Source organism: Gadus macrocephalus, chromosome 5 (assembly GCF_031168955.1).
Source record: "Gadus macrocephalus chromosome 5, ASM3116895v1".
NCBI lineage: Eukaryota > Metazoa > Chordata > Actinopteri > Gadiformes > Gadidae > Gadus > Gadus macrocephalus.
The window spans coordinates 21,763,283-21,783,104 of record NC_082386.1 but is presented as its reverse complement, the minus strand read 5'-3'; the positions used below and the strand labels follow the sequence as shown (position 1 = coordinate 21,783,104).

Sequence of the window (19,822 nt, the reverse complement as noted above, 5' to 3'; positions counted from 1 at the left end):
TCGTTTTTACAATATGAATTCATTTCTAATAATTAAACTTTGACAGTGAGTGCCAATGTTAATATATGAGCTGATACCAAAGCAGTCAACAGAACAGCCCCCCCCCTAGGTCCCTGGACCGTCTCGGTCTCAGCCCTGATGGATGGCCCCACTCCACTGAGGGAACACTCCCAAACCTCCCAAGGTGACCTCTGCCAAAACAAATGCCTGTTTTACTGCGCTCTTCATTTTCTCGATGGCAAGCGATTGGAAACGCTGATTTTGGAGCCGCACTGAAGCCTTTTGTAACGAGTCTGACAGCAGGGCTTCATCGATGTGGACGGAGGGGCAGGAGGCAGGGCCATAGACACCAGCTCCTCCGTCTGCCCCCCCCCCCCACCGGAGGCTGGGGCATAGACACCAGCTCCTTCGTCTGCCCCCCCCCCCCCCCCCACCGGAGGCTGGGGCATAGACACCAGCTCCTTCGTCTGCCCCCCCCCCCCCCCCACCGGAGGCAGGAGCATAGACACCAGCTCCCTCGTCTGCCCCCCCCCCCCCCCCCCACCGGAGGCAGGAGCATAGACACCAGCTCCTTCGTCAATACTATGTAAAACAAAAGATGTACTCAATTCAAAATCATTACACATGCACTTCAGCTTACACCTTTTCGATCAATACTATTGAAAATAAATGTCTATGTATAAATCAAGATGACATCTTTATTTTGTTTTTGTGGTTTCTTTTTTCTGTTTTTTACTTATGTATGTAATGTTGTGAATCTATGTTTGATCGAAATAATCTGAATTTAACTGAACTGAAATACACAATCTTTAATCAGGGATTAGCCTGCCCTCACAGGGAAAGTCAATTGTGAAAACTATCGCAATATAAACTTTGCAATTTAAACCTAATCAACTTTTACAAGTCTTGAGGCTGAACCCTGGAGTGATTGTACACGGTACTAGTTAAGGACAGGAACTGGTTTAAACTACTAGTTAAGGGCAGTCTGTATAGGGTCGAGAACATCAGTCCATTTCCTTCCCCCTGTGCTGATCCGTTCACTCCTTTCTAGACAATCATCAAACACACAGACGTGTGTATTTATAACCGGTGCCGCGCTGCTGACAAAGGCAGCGAGCTCACGGAGCCCAGAGGAATGGAGGACATTAAACTACTGCGATTGATTGGGCCATATTTCTAACGAGGGGCAATTCTTCTTTTTTCGAGCGGACTCCATCTATGATGGATCTGTTCTCTCCCTCTTCATTCAGGAAGCTCATAGTGAAAACAATGAAGAAAGAAAAGAAGACCGCAAAGAAAAGTACTGGATGGTTCTGACCTGGGCCCGCAGCACCCATCAAAGACATAGCACCCATCATAGCACCCATCAGAGCCATAGCACCCATCATAGCACCCGTCATAGCACCCGTCATAGCACCCGTCATAGCACCCGTCATAGCACCCGTCATAGCACCCGTCATAGCACCCGTCATAGCACCCGTCATAGCACCCGTCATAGCACCCGTCATAGCACCCGTCATAGCACCCGTCATAGCACCCGTCATAGCACCCATCATAGCACCCATCATAGCACCCATCATAGCACCCATCATAGCACCCATCATAGCACCCATCATAGCACCCATCATAGCACCCATCAGAGCCGGAGCACCCATCATAGCACCCATCACAGGCAGAGCACCCATCATAGCACCCGTCACAGGCAGAGCACCCATCATAGCACCCGTCACAGACGTGAAAGACGCCGTGTCGTATTTCCTGCGCCGCGTCAGAGTCCGCCTCCGAGCGCAGCCCTGCGGTGACGGCGGGCCCTCCGTCTCGTGAGGTCATTTCCTCTCTTATCGGCCCACTCCATCACTCGTCCGCCTTGCCATCATAAGCCTTCTGACAGCTCCACTGATGGATTTGAACTCTGGCGGGAAGTCTATCTCCCACTCGGCTGTCTGCCCCCCGTAACAGATCTGCTGCCGTGTGACTTAGGAGGGGGAGAGAGCGCTAGAAAGAGGGAGAGGGAGAGTGAGCCAGCTTGGTGGTGCTCACGTTGTACAAAAAAAAGACCCTTCACTTGTGAGGCTGAAGCAGGATATCTGACTTGTTGTTCCTCCCATCATTAATCATGTGTGTAGTCCATTAAACCCTGGACTCTGCCAGACACATCTCCTCCCTCAGAACACTGAGAGAAGTCCATTAAGGCCTTCACAATTCATTATTTTAGAGTAACCATAGAATATCACCTTCTTTACCAATAGTCGTCTCACAACCACGTTGGATCTCCCTCAATCAGAACGCAAAAGCATGCCACACACACACACACACACACACACACACACACACACACACACACACACACACACACACACACACACACACACACACACACACACACACACACACACACACACACACACACACACACACACACACACACACACACACGAGGAGAATGTGTTCATATTTGAGGTTAACCTCAGAAATTGATGTCTCCCAATCTGTAGAAAAAAGAAAACCCTGCTGCTTTCAACCTCTGAGGTCAAATGGAGGCAGACAGAAAGAAACATTGGGGGGCGAGAGTCCTCACAACACTGTTGAAATGAGAGAGAGGGAGGGAGACGCCATTTCCAATGAGTTTCGTGCACTTCTGACCGGCAAACAAAATGACAAGTCATTTATTCTCTGGGGACAAGCTGAATTTATGACCTCGTCTCTTGAATTGTGGTAAATAATAAATATTAGGGCCCGACCGATTTATCGGCCTGCCGATTTAATCGGCCGATTATAGCCTTTTTGAAAATAATCGGCATCGGCCAAAAAGACGCCGATTACAATTTATTTATTTTTTTTATTATTTTTTTAATAAATGTTATTGCGATTAGTATCCTGCAGATTGCGCTCCTACTCGCCTTGCTAACTAACAACTTTAGCTGGAGTAAAAAAGAGGAGATTGAATTTTACTGTACAACATGAAAGCACGCTCGCTCAGGCAGCTGCGCGCTCACCTCACCAATGTACACAAGACGCGTTGTTTGAGCATGTTGTGCCTGTTTTTCTTTAGGTCCCAGGCCATGTTAATTTGTTATACTGTAGACTCTAACGGTGAGACCATACTGCTCAGCACGCACGTGTTAGTCACTGCTCACGAGCGCAGCACATTGGGAGTTAGTTATTTATTTTACATTTTACATTACACTCATTTTTGACTGTAAATGTTTTCTAAAACACTCAAAGGTTCTGCATTCAATTCACATATTCGTCAAAAGTGTTTAAAGTATATTTAAGGTATCAAAAACTACGTTTTATATTTTATTTATTTATTTATTTTATTTATTTTTTTAATCGGCCGATTAAATCGTAATCGTAATTTTTCTCTGAAAATAATCGGCATCGGCACTCAAAAATCAATATCGCTCGGGCCCTAATAAATATATATATTTTTTGTTTAATACTTAACTTTTTTTTGTGGGAAAAACTTGACAGGGAGGTCTTACAGCTGGGCCTGAGAGGTTAATGTAAAAATAAAGCAAATATATACTTTAACATGTCAAATTAATATACAACGCCTGAACGCCGGCTCAAATCATTATGTCCTCGGAAGATCAGTCCAGCACACCTATATGTAATATGACATCCTACATTGATAACAAACAACAGCAACCAAGTATTCTCCGTTAGATTCCTCTCATTTTGGGTTTGATTCGAAGCCTTTGACTATAATGCCTCTTTTCCACCGACAGTACCAGCTCAACTCGCCACGACTAAGCGTGGCACAACTTGGTCTGGTTCCAGGCACGTCGTGTTTCCATCTAGAATAAAGTATCCCTTCAACGTGGGCGGGTCTTCATAGCGCGCATGCGGGAAACTGCAATGACGTACTTATCCACGCAACACATAAACCGACAGGGCTACACAGTGTGTCTCCACCTCCATCACATTCCACAGCATGTTCTTGCGCGGTGATCCTGCCAATGTCAATAATCAATCACGATTGTTGACTGAACGCTGATGCTAGTAGTATTTAAAGATGCCGGGTGTCGGGTGTCCGGCTCGAACGTTGCGCTAGTGCCAACGCTAACAAAGCAAACTGCCAGGAGGAGCCATTGTTGGGGCTTGTGGTCCTCACTGGTCTAGTCTGGGGTTCAGACCTCCAACAGTCCTCAAGGAGGGCCTGGCCTTTGCATTATCAAATAGCCACGGGTTTGCTGGCTGTGAGACTGCCTGCTCTGGGAGAAGCAGCACGCAGTGCAGCTTAAGGACATGTCCTCTCCTCGACTCCTGCGCTTTTATTTTGGAGCCTCATGGAGCTTCGGCGTGGGGTTAGAGGGGCGACAGAGAGATAAACCAATAGGAGGAAATAGAGAGCGGAGAAGCCAAGGGGATTTCACAAGTCGCACGGTCACACACAGAGACAATGAAAGTCTTCCATTGTGTACCGGCCTGCTGCCCGAGAGGACACTCCCTACACTCTATTTATTTATTTGTTTATTTGTCTTATCTGTGAACAAAAGCCTGCATGACCTTTGGAGGGTTGAATGATGCAGAGAGCTAATTCAATTACAACCACTGAGTAATGAGACTTGTCAGCGGGCCGTGGGCGACTCACTGTGGCTCGCTGAACAACAGGCGAGCGCACAAGACCTTGAAATGAACACAGCGCGGCACAACGCGTCCAACAGGGAACCCAGAGGGAAGAGGAAGAGGAAGAACGCTGAGCATTAGCGCTACTGCAACACTGAGCTGCACACACACAGCTCAGTGTGGTTGTTTTACAGGGCACACACGCTCTCTCTCTGTGTGTGTGTGTGTGTGTGTGTGTGTGTGTGTGTGTGTGTGTGTGTGTGTGTGTGTGTGTGTGTGTGTGTGTGTAAAACATCAAGGTACTGCCCCCGACCTAGGAGTCTCTTGAGATGTCTGCACTTTTTCCCGGTAGTGTTGAAGACCCCACAGGGTTCAAACAAGATGGCCAGGTCCCCAAAGCTTCCCCATCTCCTACATTATCACCCTCACAATGTGCGGATTAACTACAATGGAGAAACCTGGCGGGCTAATCTTTTCACTGAAACGCTCAATCCCGCGACTGAAGAACCACAACCATGCATGAGCGTGTGTGTCGTGTGTCAGTGTGTGAGTGTGTGTGGGTGGCTGGCTGTGTGCGTACGTGCGATGAGTGTGCGTTGATGCTTGGAGCTAGACTTCCTGGATTACTGTTTGCCAATCCCTTGCAAAGAAGTTATTTTTTGTGCTATTTCTGATGAACTGCCAGATGGCAGTTACCTTGAAGGAAGTTCAATTGCCTAAAGTGACGACGGTGAACTTGTGAAGATGTTTTCCATTATTGAAAGTGATAAGCGTTATAAATAGCCCTTTTTAAAACAGACTAAGCCAAACATTAAGCACCTTCTTCTGTTCCGGCACTTTGTGCACTCTTCATGGTAAGCTCTTCTCAAGAACTCTTTCTTTGATAGATTTCCATCTTTTCTTTAACACAGTGTTTTCATTGGTCTGGTGGTTTATATTTTCTAAAGTGTAGGAGCTACTCTTTTCTTCCTTGCCATGTCAGTTGGTGATGTGCATAATGTCATGGTGGAATGAAACTATCACAGTCATGTATGCAAATGTATGCAAATTGTTGTCGGGGTTAACCGAAGCTGGGAATGGCGAGACGGGGCACCGCCCCCTCTGACCTGGGTGAAACAACACTGCAGAATCGGGTTCAGTACTAAAAACATTGCATTCTACTTCACAATCTCCATATTTTATGGGTTAAATGTTGCAGGGGAGGCAAAAGCTAAATCTTGTTACAGAACCGATTATTTTTTGTGGTGGGAAACACGAGACAAGTGAGCACAGTAAAGTGTGAGCGCGTTCCCTTATGGGTGTAAGCACAGTAAAGTGTGAGCGCGATGCCTTATGGGTTTAAGCACAGTAAAGTGTGAGCACAGTAAAGTGTGAGCACAGTAAAGTGTGAGCACAGTAAAGTGTGAGCGCGTTCCCTTAGGGGTGTGAGGTAATCCCTCACTGTGCGACATTCCACTGCCCCCTAGTGACCAATTAAAGACATGCGCAGCCAAACAAAACCACCGCAACGGAACAGCAGTGAAAGAGGAATTTACTACAATGTTAGAGTAGAACATCTTAAAACCACATACATATTCACAAACGTTTCCCTTCACACTGGAAAGCTCCGCTCCTAAAATGTTGACCAAATTGCCTTTCAAACAAATGTCGCTGTTCGGACGGGCCTGCAGCGTTTGGGCTGAGATACTAGATGTGTAACTGTTAACTCTGAGGGAGAGTGAGGGGAGGGGAGGGGAGGGGGCAACCCCCCCCGCCCCGATGTTGGCACACGGTCTTCAAGGTCCCAGCAGCATGGGACTGGCTGAAGTGTTCAAACTGAATGGCTTACCTTCCAGGGAGGTTCCTCTACGTCTCCCTCAGGGAGAACAATCAGGTGAACAAGACCTCACCTTTGGATGCGTCATGTGTGAATGTGCGCACGCGTCCATGTGTGAATGTGTGCACGCGTCTGTGTGAATGTGCGCACGCGTCCATGTGTGAATGTGTGCACGTGTCCATGTGTGAATGTGTGCACGTGTCCATGTGTGAATGTGTGCACGTGTCCATGTGTGAATGTGTGCACATGGTAGCTTCAGTGTTTTGCCTTTTATGTCATAAGGAGGTGTTTTATGTGCAGGTCTGGTGTGGTGTGTCTGACAGGGAAATAGATGAGATGAAAACATACTCCTCTCTCCATCTTTAAGTATTTCAACTACGTGTGTTTATGTACCGGTATGTTTATGTGTGCGTGGTTTTGTGTGCATGTGTGTATGTTTTTGTGCGAGTGTGTGTGCATGCGGGTGTGTTTTTGTGGTCGTGTGAGTGTTTGTGTTCAATGCATACGTGTGCATGTCGGGTTTGGGTGTGTAAGGTCAATCACGATTCAGATCATCTTTATTGGCTTCTTTCTTCATGTAATTGCACAACAGCTGGTGTGAATGTGTTCACATTGCACATCTGCACAATGGTGTGCACGTGGTCAGCGTGTACATCTGCACAATGGTGTGCACGTGGTCAGCGTGTACATCTGCACACTGGTGTGCACGTGGTCGGCGTGCAGTGAAGCGCTCCAGAAGGGGAGTGAGGGCTACTCACGGTCGTTGCACTGCGTTCCGGTGTAGGAGGTCATGGAGCAGTCACAGGTGTAGTTCTCCCACTGCTGGATGCAGATGCCCATGTTGGCACAGGAGTCCTCCTGGCAGGTGGTGCTGGGACCTGCGGGAGGGGGCAGACTTAGGGGGCAGTTCACTTCTCTGGTTGGATGGCTTGTCTTAAACCGGTCAGCTCCGAAGGTCGGTATCTTCAACATCAGTTTACGATTATAGGGTTTACATTCTTAATAATGTGTTATTATATGGAGGAGAACACATGTAGACTAAAAGCATACTAGAAATAAGCTCATTTTCATTTTCCTGGGAACTCAACTTTTCCTAAAACTGTTCTGCACTGCCTGGTTTGCACACTGTTTGGTAATGGTGGTGATGGATAGAGGTTGGATCGGATATGGTTGTTTAATGAAAATGCTATGATGAGTAAACAGCCCAGTTCACCCATTGATTGTATGCAAAGCTTTGCTTGACCACATTGATCAACCAAACAGCCAGTAATGTTGGAATAATGCGTGTCAGTTTTGTGTTTTAACTGTCGCCACCACTTTCTATCGAGCCACATCATTAGCATAAACGGGGCTAATACATGCGATAAAAGGTTGGCATAATATATATATATATATATATATATATATATATATATATATATATATATATATATATATACATACATACACACATACATACATACATACATACATACATACATACATACATGCATACATACATACATACGCACACAATTATTATGCTATGCCAATAGCATAATAAAAAAGAAATGTCTTCTATTGGTGACGCAGGGACAAAGTTCAGAGGTAACAACGTTAACTCTCTGGTTTACGGAGCTCAACTAGATACAGGCTCACGTTTCTCGATTCCTCATGAGCTCTGGTAGCTTTGGGCTGACTGATGAGTCACACACGGCCGTGCAGACCCATCAGTCAGACCTACCAGAGCAGACCATGGGCCGGATGGTTGGGTCAGAACTGGGGCCCCGCTAGAAGTCGGTGGTTATGCCGATGGCACGGCTTTAAAGCGGTATGGCTTGTTGTATTATGTACGCCCTGTTTGCAAGAAGTGGTATTTTGTCTCTCAACATCAACAAACTCAACACTGACTTTCCTTCCGTAGATGTTGAGTCCCTGAAGGTTTGATATTTGTTCTGCTTCATCTCAGTCTTCAGTTCTACGGTTTAGTGGCATTGCTGATGAGTTCACCATTACTGGACCAAGGTCACAGGATTTACAATGCTGCTCCGTAAACTGATCAGTGCCTCCCCCCCCCGTCCCGCTCCTCACCTGTGACCTGTGCTCCCCGCTCCTCACCTGGGACCCGTGCTCCCCGCTCCTCACCCGTGCTCCGAGTCCACCTATAGGCCCTCCCCCTCCTACTTGTACCTCGTGCAGTACTTGGCATCGTGTAGCATCTTATCCTAGCTGCCTGTGTTGTATACGGGGAATGGGTTAACCTAGTGATTGTTAGTGCTTGGCACTTGGTTCTATGACCATCCCTACTGTACCGACAGCGATATATTGTTGTTTCTCCTTCTAATGACAAATGGACGTATTGAACGTCGCTCTGGATAAAAGCGTCTGCTAAACGCCCTGATGTAAATGCACTGTCCTTACCTGCACCGCAGTGAAATACATCCTTTCATGAAGCGATGTTCAATATGGCAGAGTATTAAAGGTCATTATCCTCTTAGTTTGGTTGAGGCAGGTAATATCAATTGATAAGGTTTAAACTTTAAAAGGTCACTTTGTTGTGTTTTGGGAGCAAACAGCTTTTTGCTGCACAACGTCCGCTTTGTTGGAACTATCGCGGTTCATTCCATTAAACACCACCGCCATCTAGTGATTGAGAAGGCGAATTACATCCAGTGGAGCGGTGCTCAGTCATGGAACTGATTCGAGGGTTGTTTCAGCTGCAAAGGACGAGGGATAATTGCAATGTACTCGTCGGTAATACATTGTATACAATCGTTGCGACTGCATTTGTTCTGCTAGAACAACTAATATATTGAACATTGTTTACACTGTACATTTATATGAAGAAGCTGAGAGTTAATGGAAGCATACAGGCAAACATAAAAATGACTTCTTACAATGGAAATGACAGTAGACGATACAAATGAAACAAAACATGATTTATGACGTTTTATTTGAAAAATAAATGAATTTACCATTTTTTTTCATACGCAGAATATTAAATTACATGTGTCAAGAGAAAACAAACATAAGGTTGTTCCTTCTTACTTTAATCACTACTGACGTGAAGTTGCACATGACAAACAAATACAGTCTATGAAGAACTCAAAAATATGTTGAGAGAGACAAACAAAAAAAACATTCCCTTGAAATAAAAGTTTAAAGAAAAGGGTTAACATGCAAATGAGAGCAGACTGAGGAATAAACTGGAAAAAATAACAATAAGAGATGAGGTGATGCATGCATTGCACATTCAAACGGACACCTATTGTTCACAACGGGTTGTGCCTCAGCAGAAGGGTCTCCGCAGCAGCCCCGTCATGTGTGGCTGGACGTGGACACACACTTTGACAATTAGAAAACCACACACAGCGCACTGAACCCATGGCAATCGTCTTTTCTTTGTGGGCATACCGCACGGCCAGAGGAAGGGGGCTCTGCTCTCTGACAGACACCTTATCCATGGTTTGTAGAGAACATACACGTCCCATCCTCATATCTGGATACTCTTCCTATTGGATTGTTTTAATTGTAATGTAGACGCAGACTCTAAGGTTTTAATGTGTCAGCGCTGGGCTCAGGTTTGGCAATGATGGTTCAGTATGACTCTTTAACTGGAAACCAGCAGCTCTAAAACACATGAACGAGGCGGTACAATCAGGTGGTTCATTGGGACGTGGGAGGTGTCATGCCAAATGTGTACCGGCTGCCAAATTTGTACCGGGCACGTCAACAGTTGTCCGTTGCCAGGCAACGGACAACTGATTACGTAAGGGTTGTCCGTTGCCGGGCAGGTTTCAAAAAAACATTCGCGCTCATGTTGCCAAAGACGAAATAACATAATACAGATAACGGATGGCTAGATAACACTAGTTTTTACTTTATATTTGTATTGTATTGAATTTTTTAATCAAATTTAGCTAGTAAACTGAGTGTTTAAAGCGGGTTTCAAAAAACATTCGCGCTCATGTTGCCAAAGACGAAATAACATAATACAGAAAACGGATCGCTAGATAACACTTGTTTTTACTTTATATTTGTATTGTATTTAATTGTTTAATCAAATTTAGCAAGTAAACTGAGTGTTTAAAGCAGGTCAAGGACGAAATAGCACAATACAGATAACGGACCAGTGCGAATGAACGAGCTTGAAGGTTCGCGAATGTTCGGGAACCTTTCACGTCATTCGACGCGATCGTCCGTTGCCAGGCAACGGACAACGCGATCATCTGTTGCCAGGCAGTTTTGGAATGGATTACGTATGGATGACGCGCCCGGTACAAATTTGGCAGCCGGTACAAATTTGGCATGACAGAGGCATGGACGCTTGTGATGTAGCCTACGTACGTTAATCAATATTGAATATCATAATTTCTACAGGAAACATTTTCATGGCTCTTACCTCTTTTCGGAGAGCAACAGCATATCAAAAAACAACATGGAGCACCTGACTTTGTGTTGTGTAGTTGTGTAGTGTGTGTAGTTCGGTGTGGCCGGTCCTCAGGGGCCTGACAGCGATCGGGTTGGGGTGATGATGAGGATGAAGATGACGCTGATGACGATGATGATGTTGATTAGTAAGTTTATGACATCATTGAGGCCGATGACCACAGCGGACAGAGTGTGGCTGGCTGCTTGCTGCCTGCTGACGGGTTGGTCGGGCTCTCTACTCAGCGGATGGCGAGCGCCGCCAGCAGTGCGGCGACGAGCAGCCTGGTGCCGTGGCCCCGGCCGGGCCCTGGGCCCAGCGCCGCCGCCGCGCTGCTGTTAGCGTTGAGCAGGAAGAAGGGCCCCCCCGCGCTGCCGTTGGCGCCGAGGTTCAGCTTGTAGAAGCCGAAGTCGGGGTCGGAGTCGGACACGGCGCGGAGGGAGGGCGTACCTTCGCAGCCGCGCTCGATCTGCCCGCTGCGGAACAGCGCGTCGCTCAGCAGGTCGGGCAGCCGGCCGTTCAGGTCCACGGAGGCCAGGCATCCCTGGAAGCCCTCCCGCGACGCCACCAGCTTGGGCAGGCTGCTGTACATCCCGGGGCCCAGGCCCGCGATGAACAGGTCTCCTGGAGGGGCGGGGCCGACAGGGAGGGGGAGGAGCAGACAGGGAGGGGGCGGGGCAGACAGGGAGGGGGAGGAGCAGAAACAACGGTCTCTTCAGATATTTATACTGGTGTTATCCGAGTTTCTCTCCACAGTGAGTACACTTCACACAAGGGAAGTGAACACACACACACATTCATACATTTTGAAGATTTTTTATTTTTTTTTTAATCTTTAGATGGCGCTATATATCGTTCAGAAAGGCACCTCGATTCATCTCAACGTTAATCTGTTCACCCTCACTACAGCAGACCTCCTACAGGTCAGCCCCATCAGACATCTCCCTCAGCTCCCTTACCTTTCAGGTCGAGGTTCTTGGCGCCATTGATGCTCTGGCTGGTTGCCGTGGCGTCGACCTTCAGCGTGTGGGTGTTGCTGTTGTCCCGGGTGATGACCACGTTGTGCCATTGGTTGTCGTTAAGGGCCATGTCGCTCTTGCCCTTGATGAGGTTGGGCCCGTTCCCCAGGTCAAACACGTAGTGGATGTACCTGCAGCCGAACACAACAAGGAGCAGGCAGGTTGGAGGGCCGAGGGCCGAGGGCCGAGGACCGAGGGCAGACTGCAGAGTGTGAAGCAGAGTGTGAAGCAGAGTGTGATGCAGAGTGTGAAGCAGAGTGTGAAGCAGAGTGTGTAGCAGAGTGTGATGCAGAGTGCGATGCAGAGTGTGAAGCAGAGTGTGTAGCAGAGTGTGAAGCAGAGTGTGATGCAGAGTGTGATGCAAAGTGTGAAGCAGAGTGTGTAGCAGAGTGTGAAGCAGAGTGTGTAGCAGAGTGTGTAGCAGAGTGTGATGCAGAGTGTGAAGCAGAGTGTGTAGCAGAGTGTGAAGCAGAGTGTGTAGCAGAGTGTGATGCAGAGTGTGATGCAGAGTGTGATGTGCAGAGGGTGAAGCAGAGTGTGAAGCAGAGTGTGTAGCAGAGTGTGAAGCAGAGTGTGAAGCAGAGTGTGTAGCAGAGTGTGTAGCAGAGTGTGAAGCAGAGTGTGTAGCAGAGTGCGATGTGCAGAGTGTGATGCAGAGTGTGCAGACTGTGATGTGCAGATTGGCCAGTACACAACTGGCACACACACAAAGGTTGTGGGGCCTTCCAGCTGAAAACAGCTGGACAGCACCAGATTTCACCAGGCGTTCAGCGCTGTAAGAGCTGCATCTGGGATGAAGAACCCTTCTGATCTGGGTTAGAAGATGTTAGTTTGTTTCTTTTAGCCCTGATGTAACTATGGTTTACTATAAAACATGTGGCTCCGACCAAGCAATGTTATTGATCAACCAGACCTTTACAACGTGATCAAATGAGCAGAACAGCACCCCTGGTCATGCTGTAATGGAAACATCTTATCACCTATAAATATGGCTCCAACTACGACACTGTCCCATAGCTTAAAAATGGATATCGCATTTCTGCGTGCGTGTGTGTTCAAATTGCAACCTTCAAGGTTATCACTGCAGACATGCGAAAACAAGCATAAACCATATTGGGAGACACACAACGGTTGGCGATCGTCCTGCCTGTGACCTCTCACCCTTTCACCAGCTCCACGGCGATGAAGTCGTTGCCGTCGCCCGAGTTGAAGAGGATGAAGCCGTCGGGGGCGGTGGTCTTGAACTGGAAGAAGAGGTGCATGGAGGTGTAGGCCTGCAGCGTGGCCAGGCTCAGGTAGCTGCTCTTGCTCTTGAAGGTCACGGGGTCGGCGATGATGGAGCGCACGCCGAAGCGGGCGTTGAGCTCGCAGTAGTCGATGTCGCCGTTCTTACACAGGTCGATGTAGAACATACCGTTGAACCTGGGAGGGGGTCCACACGCGTCATCATCACAGCTGCCTCTACTAACTCTAGTAACCTCAATTATTTTCTGTTTGGAACACCGATACAAGACGGACATTCTGGATTGAATAAGACGTTGCTGATAGAGAGTTAGGGTCAGGGTCAGGGTTAGGGTCAGGGTCAGGGTTAGGGTCAGGGTTAGGTTTAGGGTCAGGGTCAGGGTTAGGGTTAGGGTCAGATTTAGGGTCAGGGTGAGGGTCAGGGTCAGGTTTAGGGTTAGGTTTAGGGTCAGGGTAAGGGTTAGGGGTCAGGGTTAGGGTCAGGGTTAGGGACAGGGTGAGGGTCAGGGTTAGGTTTAGGGTCAGGGTAAGGGTTAGGGGTCAGGGTTAGGGTTAGGGTCAGGTTTAGGGTCAGGGGTCGGGGTACCTGAGGCTCTGCAGGGTTAGGGTCAGGTTTAGGGTCAGGGTTAGGGGTCAGGGTTAGGGTCAGGTTTAGGGTCAGGGGTCGGGGTACCTGAGGCTCTGCAGGTGGTTAGGGTTAGGGTCAGGGTTAGGGTCAGGTTTAGGGTCAGGGGTCGGGGTTAGGGTTAGGGTCAGGTTTAAGGTCAGGGTGAGGGTGAGGGTCAGGGTTAGGTTTAGGGTCAGGGTAAGGGCTAGGGGTCAGGGTTAGGGTCAGGTTTAGGGTCAGGGGTCGGGGTACCTGAGGCTCTGCAGGTGGCCGATGAAGCTGGAGGGTTAGGGTTAGGTTTAGGGTCAGGGTAAGGGTAAGGGCTAGGGGTCATGTTTAGGGTCAGGTTTAGGGTCAGGGTAAGGGCTAGGGGTCAGGGTTAGGGTCAGGTTTAGGGTCAGGGTAAGGGTTAGGGCTAGGGGTCAGGTTTAGGGTCAGGTTTAGGGTCAGGGTAAGGGCTAGGGGTCAGGGTTAGGGTTAGGTTTAGGGTCAGGGTAAGGGTAAGGGCTAGGGGTCAGGTTTAGGGTCAGGTTTAGGGTCAGGGTAAGGGCTAGGGGTCAGGGTTAGGGTTAGGTTTAGGGTCAGGGTAAGGGCTAGGGGTCAGGGTTAGGGTTAGGTTTAGGGTCAGGGTAAGGGCTAGGGGTTAGGTTTAGGGTCAGGGTAAGGGTTAGGGGTCAGGGTTAGGGTTAGGGTCAGGTTTAGGGTCAGGGGTCGGGGTACCTGAGGCTCTGCAGGTGGTTAGGGTTAGGGTTAGGGTTAGGGTCAGGTTTAAGGTCAGGGTGAGGGTGAGGGTCAGGGTTAGGTTTAGGGTCAGGGTAAGGGCTAGGGGTCAGGGTTAGGGTTAGGGTCAGGTTTAGGGTCAGGGGTCGGGGTACCTGAGGCTCTGCAGGTGGCCGATGAAGCTGGAGGGGATGCTGGAGACGAAGCGTCGCTCGGTCATGATGCCCGTCTCGATGTTGTGGAACTCCAGGCGGGTGTGGTCGCCCGCCATCTGCCCTGGGGGCGGGAAGGTGGTGGAGGGGGGGGGTTGAAAAGAGAAGCACAACACAAAGGAAGAAGAGAACACGTGTCTGACACTAACGCCGTAGAGGAGCCCGAGCTTACAGGAGGCTTTCATAGATTTAGATTTAAATGTTGAAATTAATCGTATGCATCCAACGGCATTTGTGCTACTTCTGCATTGAGTTTGAGGAAACGAGAGGAATGTGGTAATCAATAGTAGGGGCAACAATAACAGCCAGGAGAGCCACCGGGGCTGACTCAGGCCACTAAAGAAGCATTGAACCCTTATCAGTGAAGTACCTTCTGCTACATCATCGTCAACCGTAAGCTTGTAGAGTTTCCCTCTGCGGACCACCCGGACTGTGTGCCACTCATTATCATTGAGTTTTTGCCCGGCATACAGAGTCTCTGGTCCTTTGCCTGAGAACGATGGTCAGTTACAAAGTTAAAATCATCCTTTGGGTTCAACCAAACCTTTATTTTCCCCATTAGTTTGTTTGTCAATGTTGTTCAGTTCTCTTAAATTTGGCTTGCTTATTTTCGTATTTTTATCGTTGTTTTCCCGATAGTTATTCAAGAGGCTGAGGAAAATAAAGGATTGGTTTCATCATGAAGAGCAAATTTTGCACAAGTTCAAGATATTTCTGTGTTAACATCTGCATTGTTCAAAATAAGTCAATTAAACCACATTGTTTATTTGATAAGTGGATACTAATATATATGGGAAGAGTATCTTGTAAAGAAAAATCGAATGAATTGCTTTTCACTCATCATAGGATATGAAAATTATTTCAGGATGATTTATTTTAATCTACATCAATTATAAGTCACTTTGCGTATTCGTTTTAATAATATGTGAGTCATAGCGTGACAGAGATGTGACGTGTTAATTTTTTACGCATGGTATATTATCTTCCTTCAACTTTTACTGGATATTCTAGATACAGAATTCCACAGAGAATAGAGCAGGCATTGACTGTCTGTCTGTCTGTCTGTCTGTCTGTCTGTCTGTCTGTCTGTCTGTCTGTCTGTCTGTCTGTCTGTCTGTCTGCTGGCCTGTCTGTCTGTCTGTCTGTCTGTCTGTCTGTCTGTCTGTCTGTCTGTCTGCTGGCCTGTCTGTCTGTCTGCTGGCCTGTCTGTCTGTCTGTCTGTCTGTCTGTCTGTCTGTCTGTCTGTCTATCTGTCCGTCTGTCTGTCTGCTGGCCTGTCTGTCTGTCTGTCTGTCCGTCTGTCTGTCTGCTGGCCTGTCTGTCTGTCTGTCTGTCTGTCTGTCTGTCTGTCTGTCTGTCTGTCTGTCCCACTGCCTGTCTGTCCGTATGTCCTTATTATCTATTATCTACTACTAATCTTTTTTAATTGTATTTTTAACTTTGCTTTTTTTATTATACTTGTCTATTTTCTTTTAATATTGTATTTTATCACATGGAAACGATGTTTCTATGTGAAGCACATTGAGTCTGCCTTGTGTATGAAAAGTGCTTTCATTTTATAATCTTTTTCAATTCACTCTCTTCCTATATTCGACTGCTGCTACTAGTCTGGGATTAATAATATATAAGACCTATTGAGGAGTCAAAGCAATCCAAGACCAAGTGAACCAACAAACCCTGACAGCAAGAGCATGAGAGATAGGATAAGAGAGCCGGAGATAAGGTAACCAGGGAACCAAAACTATTCTACATGCTCAATATGAATACAATACAGAATGACCTGGATCATGGTAAAGTATTTCCGATTGCTCTACTGGCTTTCACCTTCGATCCCTTCCTTGTATTGGTTACATTGAAAGTTATCAAGATAAAAGTGAATTGTACAATTGTCCTGTAAGGAGCTTAAGTTAAACATTTTCAAGACTCTGATGTCCTTGTTTACTATGCTATGAGTAGGATCAGTATCTTCATATTTCATACAAATTCTTGCAATATTCATACTCATCACAGTATGCAGTCATGATCAGTCATTTATTAATCGTGGCTATGAAAATGTTTATTTTCTTGCATCGTGTCAAAACCTAAGAAAATGTTTTGGCAACTTTAAGCAATGATAACCATTGACAACAAAATAATAAATATCGATAATAATAATAATATATAAAGCTGTAAATACAGTTGCAGAAGTATAAAGTATTCTGTGTTGGATAAAATAATTGATATATTGATTAAGAATATCAACATAAAACATTAACATGTTTGGGAAACGGAGAAGACAACAGAACAAAAGGAAATACGCCCTAAACGATTATCAAACACCACTCTGTGTTCTGCTACTCTGGTCTGGAGCACTCTGTGTGTTCTACTACTCTGGTCTGGAGCACCCTGTGTGTTCTACTACTCTGGTCTGGAGCGCTCTGTGTGTTCTACTACTCTGGTCTGGAGCGCTCTGTGTGGTCTGCTACTCTGGTCTGGAGCACCCTGTGTGTTCTGCTACTCTGGTCTGGAGCGCTCTGTGTGGTCTGCTACTCTGGTCTGGAGCGCTCTGTGTGGTCTGCTACTCTGGTCTGGAGCACCCTGTGTGTTCTGCTACTCTGGTCTGGAGCGCTCTCTGTGTTCTGCTGCTCTGGTCTGGAGCACCCTGTGTGTTCTACTACTCTGGTCTGACGGGCCAACCAGTCCGATCCAAAACCCCTCCTTCCATATCACAAACAACTCTTTTTGTTGGGGTTGGGTGAGGGAGGGGGGGGGGGGGGGGGGGGTCCAGGAGAGGCACACTTCCAAGAAACATTAGATAAATATAAAACATTTTGTGAAATATATCAACATATTATCATCATCATCATCATCATCATCATCATCATCGTCATCATCATCATTAATATCAGCATAGAAAGCAAAATGAAACTTGTGTTAACTTACTGGAGTTACAGTTTATCCTGATACAGTCTAGATGGGGAAGAATAAATGACAGATGAAATTGCATCCTTCAAGGTTATAGCTGCAGACATCCAAAAACAAGAATTCCACCCTTCCGGGGACGTCCACATGCAGAGCGGCAGCCATTTTATTGTAAATATATATTTAACATTAATGAATAATTATATTATGTAATGGTAAATAGTGACGTTACAGTCAGTCAAGAGAATTTGTAGACATATTATATGATGGGGTAATTATAAACAGTTAGATATCATGTTGTTAAAATGTTCAATTGCCATTACATGTTTTGACAGTTTTAAAAGTTTAACAGTTTAACAGTTTTAAGTATTAATTATTATTTAGATTTGTGTCATTGTGGAAAAAAATGGCCGCTTTTAGTGTACCAGCCACATCAGTTGTCCAACCCAAGTTGTTTTATTTTCGGTAAAGTTTTGGTTCTTAAAGTTTGGTTTCCGGATTATAGTGAAAGCCATCGGCTCCACAGCCACCACACCAACTCATTGGCTAAACAGGCTTTAAAATGAACGCAGATATTTAGCAAGAAGGAGGTGGTTGCTTGTAATCTTGGAGCCATAGGTTTTTGGAACAGAATTTAGAGATGATATTAACGATCTGTCAAATGGGTCGAATTCTTCTGGTCAAAGGTTTCTTAATTCTTGAAACATAATGGCCAATATGTCCCCCTATATGAGGCCCCAGCAGCCTCGGTCTGGGGGGGTCTATGTTGGTCACGATGTGGCTGCTGGGTTCATGTGTCGTCAACCGCAACAGAAAAGTGGGGGCGAACAGCCTCGATCCAATCAACACCAGTACCATGCAGAGCACAAGGCCCCTCCCACTGGGTCCCTACGCTGACACCGCCGCGTCCTCGGAGTGAAGGCACTCCGCTATCGGACACCAGCCTTTAAAGCCCTTCCATGGGGATAGATTTTAGATGGTAAGAGTTGTATCATTTATTTTGCAGATTAATCTAGTTTGAGTAGCTATTATTATAAGTATGAATTAGATAAAGGTTTACGTTAAAGGAATGGTGCGAGATCCTAAAGTTAAGCTCTATACATTGAAATGTTTGACAAATTCTTGCGTGAAGTAAATAGTATTGCTTCGGCAAAAAAAACATATTTTATTGGTATGAGAATCGCAAATATGTCTATATGTCCTAATCTCCTTGGTAAGCTAGCTGCGCTAACAGTAAGCGGGTCTCCTGTTTGCGCCACGGTCAGTGTCACAAAGAGAGTGCGCTGTGGGGCTGGCCGCTGCAGGTGTCTGGGCTCTGTTCTCGGGCTGTTCGCCTGACGGGACGCAGGCTGAAGGCCTTTGAAGGGGTGAATACCATCTTTTGACAAAGCATGATGGGAATGGAGTTGAAAGCAAAAATAACATGTTCAAAAAAGTGTAAGGCAAAAGGCCTGCATTGTTGGCGACAAAAAATAACAACTAGATTAGAAGAACAGAATGAAAGAACACTCTTTATAGATACATGTTGTTATTGGTGGGATCTCTTTTTTTTTTTCTATTTCCCTGTTGAGTGACGACTGAGTGAGGATGCGGGCCGCCAGTTGCCCATCCCTGACCTAAACTAACCATCCCTAGCCCAACACCAAAACTAAACATCTCTAAACTAACACCTTAACTAACCCTCCCTAACCTTACACCTAAGTAACCAACCCTCTCCGACCTCCACCAGGCGTCACCATCAGAGGCTAACCAGACCTCTTAGGTCTCTGAACAGTCTGAACCCTGGGGCTCCATCATCTCCTCAGATGAAGAATTCATGTTTCTCCTCGTTATCCAGCAGAGCCTAGAGCTCTTCAATTATTACATCTTATCAGATCACACGCGCGCACACACACACACACACACACACACACACACACACACACACACACACACACACACACACACACACACACACACACACACACACACACACACACACACACACACACTTATCATTCCAAAAGTTTTTAGCGCTACATAGTTCAGTCAAAGTGTTGATTCATGACGAAAAACTTAGGGTTCAAATAGATTCCCTTCTACCCTCCGTCGCTCCTCCCCCCTCCTCCCTTGTGCCTTCGATTCAGGTGTTTGAACCGTGTTCATTTCCCCCTCTAATTCCTCCTTTCTAATCATCATCGTCCCCTCAGTCTCTCTTCTGCACCGCCCATCTCTGTCTCCCTCTTCATCCCTCATCCAGTCATCCTCTGCCTGCCTCCCTGCTCCCCCCCCCCTCTCCACTCGGTCAGCCTGTCCGCCTGTCCCTCGGCCCGTCCGTCTGTCTGC

The 19,822-nt window shown here is 46.7% G+C and overlaps 1 protein-coding gene and 1 long non-coding RNA gene across 2 annotated transcripts in view; one reads left to right on the top strand and one right to left on the bottom strand.

Moving 5' to 3' along the window:
- The window catches only part of nrxn3a (neurexin 3a), a 134,914-nt gene that overhangs the window by 95,423 nt on the left and 19,669 nt on the right, over positions 1–19,822 (bottom strand). Inside the window, exons 5-13 of the mRNA XM_060051285.1 lie at positions 18,390–18,426; positions 17,519–17,583; positions 14,967–15,086; positions 14,540–14,660; positions 12,977–13,237; positions 11,756–11,946; positions 11,050–11,420; positions 8,789–8,810; positions 7,147–7,266 (exon numbers count right to left, since the gene is read on the bottom strand). Of these exons, the coding sequence (XP_059907268.1) occupies positions 7,147–7,266; positions 8,789–8,810; positions 11,050–11,420; positions 11,756–11,946; positions 12,977–13,237; positions 14,540–14,660; positions 14,967–15,086; positions 17,519–17,583; positions 18,390–18,426 (1,308 nt within the window). The remainder of the gene's footprint in view (positions 1–7,146; positions 7,267–8,788; positions 8,811–11,049; positions 11,421–11,755; positions 11,947–12,976; positions 13,238–14,539; positions 14,661–14,966; positions 15,087–17,518; positions 17,584–18,389; positions 18,427–19,822) is intronic.
- Positions 9,275–10,804, top strand: LOC132458319 (uncharacterized). The gene is made up of 2 exons (XR_009525888.1): positions 9,275–10,050; positions 10,685–10,804. It is a non-coding gene; the product is annotated as an uncharacterized LOC132458319 (long non-coding RNA).